Here is a 9,210-nt window from a genome sequence, read left to right as displayed (position 1 = left end):
GAATCATGCCCAAGAACCTTCTGTAGGCATGACTGTTTGTTCTCTATATCATGACAGCAAACAAGGTATGTTTGTAACTAAAATATTTTTTTTCAAACCTCCTTCACTTCCCTGGTCTGCTTCCCCTGGTGTGCTTCCCCTCAGCCCTGCAGAAGCAGCTCTGGTCTTCCCCACCTCCACTGTGTCTTACAGTGTGTGAGGAAGAACAGTGAGTGTGGAGTGAATGGACCAGCTCCACCCCTTTTGCCAGCGTGCTTTCCAGCAGGGCCGGCAAATATTTTCTTTTTTTTTTTAAATTGAAGTAAAGTTGATTTACAGTCTTGTGCCAATCTCTTCTGTACAGCAAAGTGACTCAGTGATACACAGAGACATTCTTTTTTCATATTCTTTTCCATTCTGTTTTATCCCAGGAGGTTGGATATAGGTCCCTGTGCTGTACAGTAGGACCTTGTTGTTCATCGATTCTATATATACTAGTTTGCATCTGCTAACCCCAAACTCCCAATTCCTCCCTCCCCAACCCCCCTTCGCCCTGGCAACCACAAGTCTGTTCTCTAGGTCTGTGAGTCTGTTTCTGTTTTGTAGGTAAGTTCATTTGTGTCACATTTTAGGTTCCACATGTAAGTGATATCATATGGTATTTGTCTTTCTGACAAAAGTATTTTTTTTTGACTTGCTTTTTGAGCAAAATACACTTGAAGCAAATTCAGCCCTGCATCGCAGTTCTATCGTGAGCATGTCGCAGTGTGGAGTGCACACCCAGGCACACACTGGGTGCTGTGGAAGGACTTGCTGGATGAACAAATAAGCCCTTTCAGCTCAAGTGCCCACCTCAGGTTTTAAAGTTTCCTCTTTAATTATGTAACAAGGGTTGCTGGAATTCGTGAGCCTCGCATGTACCCATAACATGTCATGTGTAAGGCAGAAGTTGACACGTACTGACAGATGAATACCCTGCCGGGCTTGGGTGTGACAGGTGCCATCACCCTTTAGGATAACTGCATTAGCTCTGGTTTCCAGTGCTGTCACCCTCAGAGGACAGTCACACTAGACCCCATACCCCACCACGAGGCACGAGATTTTCTTCTCTACTGAGCAGTTGTGTCTTCACAAGTCTCTGGGCTTAGGCAGTGGACCTTACCATGGAGCACGTTTAGAATATGGGAATCAAGGGTATTAGGACAAGTGACAACAACTGCGGGGACAGAAGCAAGTTTGATTTATTTATTTATTTATTTGCAGTATGCGGGCCTCTCACTGTTGTGGCCTCTCCTGCTGCGGAGCACAGGCTCCGGATGCGCAGGCTCAGCGGCCATGGCTCACGGGCCCAGCCGCTCCACGGCATGTGGAATCTTCCCGGACTGGGGCACGAACCCGCGTCCCCTGCATCAGAGGCGGACTCTCAACCACTGCGCCACCAGGGAAGCCTGCAAGTTTGATTTTTGAAACACATTTTGCCCAGGAATTTTTTTTTTTTTTTACATATTTGGGCATTCCCTTTCCTTTGAGGATGATGGTACTAGGTACTGAAACTAACCAACACAGGGCAACGCTACCCTGGGAAGACCCATGAGGAAAATTTTGGAATCCTAGGACTCATGGCAGTAATTCCCAGCTTATGGAGTGCTTTGCTGTCCACGAGGTGGGAATGGGGGACTGACCTGGAGGAATGTATTGCAAACAGTCAGAGAATCATGGCCAGGAGTATATAAAATGCAGAATTTTAAACCGTCTGTACCACATGCAGTATATTTGCATGGAGGAACGTTGGCTGCTGTTGGCGTCGTTTCCAGCAGTTTTGCTAGAATCTGAGTGCCCGAGTGTGTGTGTGTGGTTGTTGGGAGTGATACAGCTCAGGAGAGCATGAGCCAGGAGTAAGATGCACTCTGCATTTAGAACTGAGCTGGTGGGGTTATGGTGACAGAGGAGTCAGTAACGCTGGAAACTGAATCAAGTCATTGGATAAGCTATATGTTTTCCCTAGTCATTTATCCAATCACAATAAGCTAACAAGAGCAAACGAAACTTGGAAAAAAAGATTTTCATGGGCTTCCCTGGTGGCGCAGTGGTTGAGGGTCCGCCTGCCGATGCAGGGGACACGGGTTCGTGCCCCGGTACGGGAAGATCCCACATGCCGCGGAGCGGCTGGGCCCGTGAGCCATGGCCGCTGGGCCTGCGCGTCCGGAGCCTGTGCTCCGCAACGGGCGAGGCCACGACAGTGAGAGGCCTGCGTACCGCAAAAAAAAAAAAAAAAAAGATTTTCATTTCCCTGAAACCTCAGTCATTAGCCCTATGGTAGATTAGCACACTTCAGAATTTAGTGAGCCAGACTGCCCTTCTTTTCCTTAAGTTGAATACATCAGGTGAGCTCTCAGTTAAGTTATATGACCCTTGGTACGTATTTTTAATTTCCCTTGATGAAACCTGTATGAATTTTTACATCATTGGTGAGATGTTCTAGTGAGGATAAGAAAGGTAATTTTGGAAGGTGTCTTTTTGTTCTCTCTCTAGGTACTATCCTATTCCAGAAATTGGTGTCTACACCCAAAGCAATCAGGGAAGAAAAAAGAAGCTCCAGGTCAATAAGGCACAGAACCAGATATCTGGGGGCCTTCTCACTACAAACCTCCCTTTTTTAGACTGTGTTTGTATAGTCGTGTGCGTGTGTATATATGTATGCATATTTCCACATACACATATTATACACAAACATATATGTGTGCTCTATAATAAACATAATTATATATGTGTTTTGTTCTTTTAAAAATAATGACAATAAGCAAATTATCTAGGCCAGGTTCATTTTAATCTAATCTATTTATGTTTTCTGCCCCACCAAAATGCTGTTCCCTCAACAGAAATTTTCAACACATTTTCACCTTTTATTTACTTACTTTTATTCCCTCTGGGGGGAGTTGGTGGCTGGCTGAGGCCTTTGTAAACAATGCTGTACTGATCATTTAGTAACCAGCTCTAGAAATCAAAACAAGAAAGATTTTAAAAAAGACATGTTAGAAAAGAGGAATGAACAGTTTTAACTGAGTTAAGGATGCTTTATTTTATTTTTTTATTTAAAAAATTTTTGGCTGTGTTGGACCTTCGTTGCTGGGCATGGGCTTTCTCTAGTTCCGGGGAGCAGGGGCTACTCTTCGTTGTGGTGCGCGGGCTCAGTAGTTGTGGCTTGTGGGCTTCAGTAGTTGCAGCACGTGGGCTTCAGTAGTTGCGGCACATGGGCTCAGCAGTTGTGGCGCACGGGCTTAGTTGCTCCGTGGCATGTGGGATCTTCCTGGACTAGGGCTCAAACCCATGTCCCCTGCATTAGCAGGTGGATTCTTAACCACTGCGCCACCAGGGAAGCCCCAGGATGCTTTATTCTAACTGGTTTCTTGCTCATCACCCCACCTTCTTGCTTTCTCCACAGAAGATTCTTCTGTCCAGCGTTCTCCACACTGCCCAGCCCCCGCTTTTTTTCTCCCATCACCTGCAGGGTATCTCCCATCAGATACAGCTGGGAGCGTTGGAACTTCAGTGTTGCATGTTTGCTTGTTTATTTATTGTTAGAGTTGATTCGGTTAACATGTGGGCTCAAGGAAAGATGGAGACTATTTTGCCTTGAAACAGTGTAAGGAGTATTATCTTTGTGTCTCTTCAGTCCTTTCCCAGTGTACAGCTCTGCACAAGCCTCTAGAAGCTTCTCTGCCCTGCTCTGTCCATGCCTTTCCTTCAGGCTTGGGTCTGAAAGCACAGAATCTCTTCTGAGTAATGTTCCTGTTTAACACAGCACCTCTCCTCCCCAATTCTTCAAGGCTTGAAGACGTTACATACTCAGGAACCGCTTTGGAAATGGAAGGGTTTCTGGCGGTTCTATTTATTTTTAAGTTTGCTACAGAAAATGCCGATTTCCAGTTCTTAGGATAAAAGTAGAACCTCCTGGGACTTCCCTGGCAGTCCATTGGTTAAGACTCCGCGCTTCCACTGCAGGGGGGCACAGGTTCCATCCCTAGTCGGGGAACTAATATCCCACAAGCCACAGCAGCACAAACTCCTGTTTTGGGGACGGTTTGCTCAGTGTCAGAGTAAACCTGGCTTTGCATTCTGATTAGATAATGAATCCCAGCCTAATTACACATGGCTTCTGATGCAAGCACCGTCATCAGTAAAAATTTAGGTACTTCTTATGTGAAATGATCTACTTAAAGCTTTTAAACAATTGGAGAGACTTCTTGATTCCGTTCAGGGTTCTTATTATATGGGTTAATGATATGCATACAAAGATTTGCTTTGCTTCCAAAACAAATCTGATCTGATGGGTCCTGATAAATCGTAAGTTAAGGGCGTTCCCAAGGCATGCCTTGTTAGAAGGAAAGAGTCCTTTTGGGGAAATGCCTGCTCGTTTTCTTCACGTGGGAGGGATGTTGTCGACAGGTGCTGATAAGCGGTGTACTTTCCACAGAAATGGGTAGACGGATGCTTTACCAACAGCCTGCCCCTCCTGCCTGTAGGCCGGACAGTGACCGTCTCAGCATTCAGCGGGAGAGTGGACATCTCCCCACAGGACGAAGGGCCGCTGGATTTCTATGTGACCATAGCCAAGCAGGACATACTGGTGAGTAATGATGTTCACTGATAACTGAAGACTCCTTATCTCCGAAAACTTTCCACATGCTTCCAGAACTTTGGCAACTGAGTTTTATATACAAATTGCACAAAGATTTTAAATAATCTACATGTGTCATGCATATGGACATGACTGTTACTATCAACAGTCCATTTGTGAAACATTTTCCATTCCTTCACTTATTTTTCAGGTCAGTATACTGGGCAGGATTTCAGTGCACTTTTAAATTAGGTCACTTAATTGTTTTAAAAGATGGCAGGAATTAAGTAGGTAAGAGAAAAACTTAGGACCTAACAGAATAACTTACATAAAAATGTGGATTCCCTTAATCTCGTCGAATAGCTCTCAACAGGAGGTGATATTGTACGCAGGAGACACTGGCAGTGTCTGGAGACGGTTTTGGTCATCACGTCTGGGGTGTGTGCCGGCATCTAGTGGGTGGAGCCCGGGGATGCTACTCAGCATCCTACAATGCACAGGACGGCCCCACCACAAAGAAGCATCTGGCCCAAAACGTCAGTGGTCCCCAGGCTGAGAAACCCTCATGCAGTGTATGGGTGGGGGTGAATTTTTAAATTTAATTTTCTTCCTCCTGATTTTTTTTAAATTGCTAATAGCATCTATGATAAGAAAGCTTCGGTTACAGAGATGATGTCCATTTACCTGTACCGTAATATCCTCCAGCTTCCATTTGTCTTTCTATCCTAGTTGTCCACGGCAAACTTGGTGAGGCTTCACCAAGCCCTTTTCCCACCAAGCGAGACGATAATGGAATCACTATATCATCGTGGCTTTGATGACGCCATCAAGTTTTTACTTAAAGAAAGTTGGTTTGAATACAACGCTTAAAACTTTACAACGCAAAACACATTTCAGACCGTTCTTGATGGAGGTTTCTAATCCTTTTTTAAAAGCCTATCATAACTCTCTATCTGTTTTGTTATTAGTTTTTGTAATATTTGTAATTTTTAATATTTAAATCATTACTTGGTGCAAGGAAATGAGGCATTTTGGTTGAATTTGGCAGTGTCATTAAGAAGGTTACACTCAGGTGATGAGGAATCGTTGTAAGAGAACCACCACATCCTTTGAAAGCCCACTGGGAATGTAAGGGGTTCTCTGGGGAAACCGTGGAATGCTGAAAATGAGGCTCGTGGTGCACACATTCTCTGCACAGATAACGTGGAAGCACCCTTCAGACGTGAAGCACGGGCGTTTCCAGGAGACACCGGTGTCCTGTAGTTCCAGAATGGAAGGAAGCATGTTCTCAGGCTGCACCCCACTCCCTCTCAGGTGGGCCAGGAAGGATGTGAGAAATAGTCAGCATCATGAAAGGCCTTTAACAAGGGGTGGAGCAACACAGGCTTGCTTTTCCTAGGTGTGTACAGTTGTTCCTGGGGTGGAGGTAGAAAGGTGAATAGCAGAGAGTAACCGGAAGCCCAGAGTTTGAAATTAGGTATGTCTTCCTTAGCCCTCGCCCTCCGGAAACCTGCTCGCCAGCTCACGTCATTGTCAGGCTCTTCTGACACCTCCCTGTTGTTAATATTCTCTGTCCTTACCTCCCCAGCTCTTTCTCTGTCCTGGTTTCTCTGTCTTTCTCTCCCTATTCCTTCAAGGCCATACTTCACCAAGTGTTCAGCCATTACTCTGTGTACCAGACATAGGTACTCTAAGAACTTAAATGGATAAGATACTACTAGACACGAAGAGCCAAGTCAACCAAGTAGCCTAGCAAATGACAATTCAATCCAGAATCATCATTCCTTCATTATTTTTAAATCATGCTATACTGACCCCAGGTCTTCCATTTTTTGAGTAGTTGTCCTGTCACTTGAGGACTCATGTGTGGGTTTACACTGACTCATCTACACCCGTCTTAAATCTTAACTCGTTTTCATGGTGCTTTCCCAAGCAGGAACTCTTAATTACTATGAAGCAGTGAGACACAAACCAGTTTAATTGCATGTCTTTAATTGTTTTGCATTTCTCTTTTTACCATTTGAAACCATTCTTTAAGTCAATTTTATGGTTCTTGCCCAAAATACACAACTTTTAGCACAGAAACACCAACTACTGCTTGCTTTCTTACGAGTCATGCCAGGACTCGGAGAGTAGTGATGTTTCTTGGGGGTCTGTGTTTTTTCCTACTCTGGCAAACACGTAGTTAAATCTTAATATGTTGTTCTCATAAGTGACTTGAAGTGGATGGATTCTCCGTTCTTCCATCTGTTTATTCACTAGATTTTCCCCTTACCTGTTATTTTCTGCGAATAATCTATTTGTATGCTATTTCAGTAAATTACTTATCGATTCCTCCCCGAGCAAAACCAAACCTTCATATGTTAGGCTTTTAAAAACTATATCGTACCTTCTACATATGTCTTTGACCATGTGAGTGGATGGTACTTGCCTTGAAAAATCCTGTAAGATGGTGGAAAGATGGGTCTGCAGGGCAGCAACTTTCTAACACTTGGGAGACGTGGCACCGTAATACAGCACCTCATCTGTAGCATCAATGTCCTCCAGGTGTGCTGTGCCATCTCCTCACCTGAGGCCTGTCACAGCCCACGCTGCGTGGTGGCTACGGAGCATCCTCATGCAGCTGTAGTAACAGAAACGGGCGCTAACGACAGGGTGCCCATGTTATTGGGACCAGCCCTTCAAAGCGCTGTAGCGCTGGTGTATGGAACATCTGAAGAGACTTTCTGACCCAGTTCCTGATAGGTTTGCTCGGTAATTACTGGGACTGGCAGCTTGATAAGTGCCCATTTCCCTGTTGGAGTAATTTCCTAATACCTTTGAATCTGTCATTTAAAATTTCATTAGTCTTCTCTTCAGTAACAGTCTCTACTTTGTAACTATGGTAACCCACTGCTTCCACTGACAATTAGAGAAAATAGATTTGGTTTTGAAGTTAAGTAATGTGCGAAAGAACCAAGCAGTATATTTAAAACAAAAAAACAAAAACCCCCCACAAAACTCTCTTACATTCTGGTTTCCCAATATGGGGCATTGTGTGTGCATATGAGAAGCTTGCAAAGAAAGAGCTGTGAGGCTCTGAGCATTGAATTATGATTCTAAACAGACATGGGCAGTTAACATGGACACATTTCATTTATGCTGCTTTTTTCCCTGATGACTAAAACACATACATTTATAAGTCATAGAAATGTTTCTGGATCTAGGTTGAGGAACCAATGATTAGGGAAATTCGGGGTTTTGAGGTTTTTGTGGACTGAGTTATGTCTACACTATAGCAAAATAAAACTGAAATTTGAAGTAATTATCCACATAACTTGAAGTGGGAGGAAAAGCAATTACTGCAGATGAGGAAAAGTGGATAAACTTCAGTAATCATAATAATTGCTATTATATATGAGTAACAGTATTATTTCATTATAACTTTATATTATAGTACTGTTTGTTTGTTTTTTTTAACATCTTTATTGGGGTATAATTGCTTTACAATGGTGTGTTAGTTTCTGCTTTATAACAAAGTGAATCAGCTATACATACACATATGATCCCATATGTCTTCCTCTTGCGTCTCCCTCCCTCCCACTCTCCCCATCCCACCACTCCAGGCCGTCACAAAGCCCCGAGCTAATATCCCTGTGCCTTGCGGCTGCTTCCCCCCAGCTATCTACCTTACTACGTTTGTTAGTGTGTATATGTCCGTGCCTCTCTCTCGCCCTGTCACGCTCACCCCTCCCCCTCCCCGTATCCTCAAGTCCGTTCTCCAGTAGGTCTGCGTCTCTATTACTTATATTATAGTACTGTTCAAAGCAGTTGTTATCATTGTTCACAGATTGACAGTTTAGGTGGGCTGAATTCATGTAATTGCTCACCTCTGCACTTACTTTTGCCCCTACTGACACAACTCAAAGCTTTGCTGACTAAATGCTAATACATATAGTTATATATCCTCACATACGTCCCCTTGGGATAATTCTCCTGCGCTCTCTTTTTTTTTTTTTAATATCCCTTTCTCTTGACGGACTTCAAGAGGGGCAAGAATAGGATTCAATCTTTTCCTTGTTATATATAGAAAGCATCTCTGAATATGCAGTCTTGCACAACTCATAATAGCATATCCAACTTGATCTTGAAATAAGGTAAAGGTAGTTTGTTGGAAGCACAGGCGAGGGAAGGGATGCATTTCGCTGCCACTTCTCATGGCTCCTTGCACGGGATGCACAGAAGCAATGGTAGTAGACGGAGGATGTTATCATCCCTAGCAAGGCATCTTAGTCTATTCAGGCTGCTGTAACAGAAAACCACAGACATTGCTCCCTGTTCTAAAGCCTAGGAAGTCCAAGAGCAAGGCACTGGCCGATTCACTGTCTTCACATGGTGGAAGGGGTGAGTAAGCTTTCCAGGTCCTTTCTTAAGGACGCTAATCCCATTCATAAGGGCTCCACCCTTGTGATCTAACCACCTCCCAAAGGCCCCACTTCCTGTTACCATCACCTTAGGGGTTAGGATTTCAACCTACGGTTTTTTTGTCGGCGGGACACAGACATGCCATCTGTAGCTCAAAGGGAGGTAGATTTGCTGCTGTACAACGAGGGGAGGGAGGAATGTCCATGAAA

The 9,210-nt window shown here is 44.1% G+C and overlaps 1 protein-coding gene across 2 annotated transcripts in view; it reads left to right on the top strand.

Moving 5' to 3' along the window:
- The window catches only part of PNPLA4 (patatin like domain 4, phospholipase and triacylglycerol lipase), a 30,016-nt gene extending 22,258 nt beyond the window's left edge, over positions 1–7,758 (top strand). The window contains exons 6-7 of one of the 2 annotated variants that reach the window (XM_024756280.1): positions 4,454–4,606; positions 5,796–7,758. In XM_024756280.1, coding sequence (XP_024612048.1) covers positions 4,454–4,606; positions 5,796–5,996 — 354 coding nt within the window. In that variant the 3' untranslated portion in view covers positions 5,997–7,758. Of the gene's footprint in view, positions 1–4,453; positions 4,607–5,326; positions 5,511–5,795 lie in introns of those variants that run through there. The other variant, XM_024756281.1, reaches the window with a different exon arrangement.
- Positions 7,759–9,210: the final 1,452 nt, after the last annotated feature.

Source organism: Neophocaena asiaeorientalis, unplaced genomic scaffold (genome assembly GCF_003031525.2).
Source record: "Neophocaena asiaeorientalis asiaeorientalis breed wild unplaced genomic scaffold, Neophocaena_asiaeorientalis_V1.1 scaffold69, whole genome shotgun sequence".
Taxonomy (NCBI): domain Eukaryota; kingdom Metazoa; phylum Chordata; class Mammalia; order Artiodactyla; family Phocoenidae; genus Neophocaena; species Neophocaena asiaeorientalis.
This window is presented reverse-complemented; position numbering and strand designations above follow the sequence as displayed.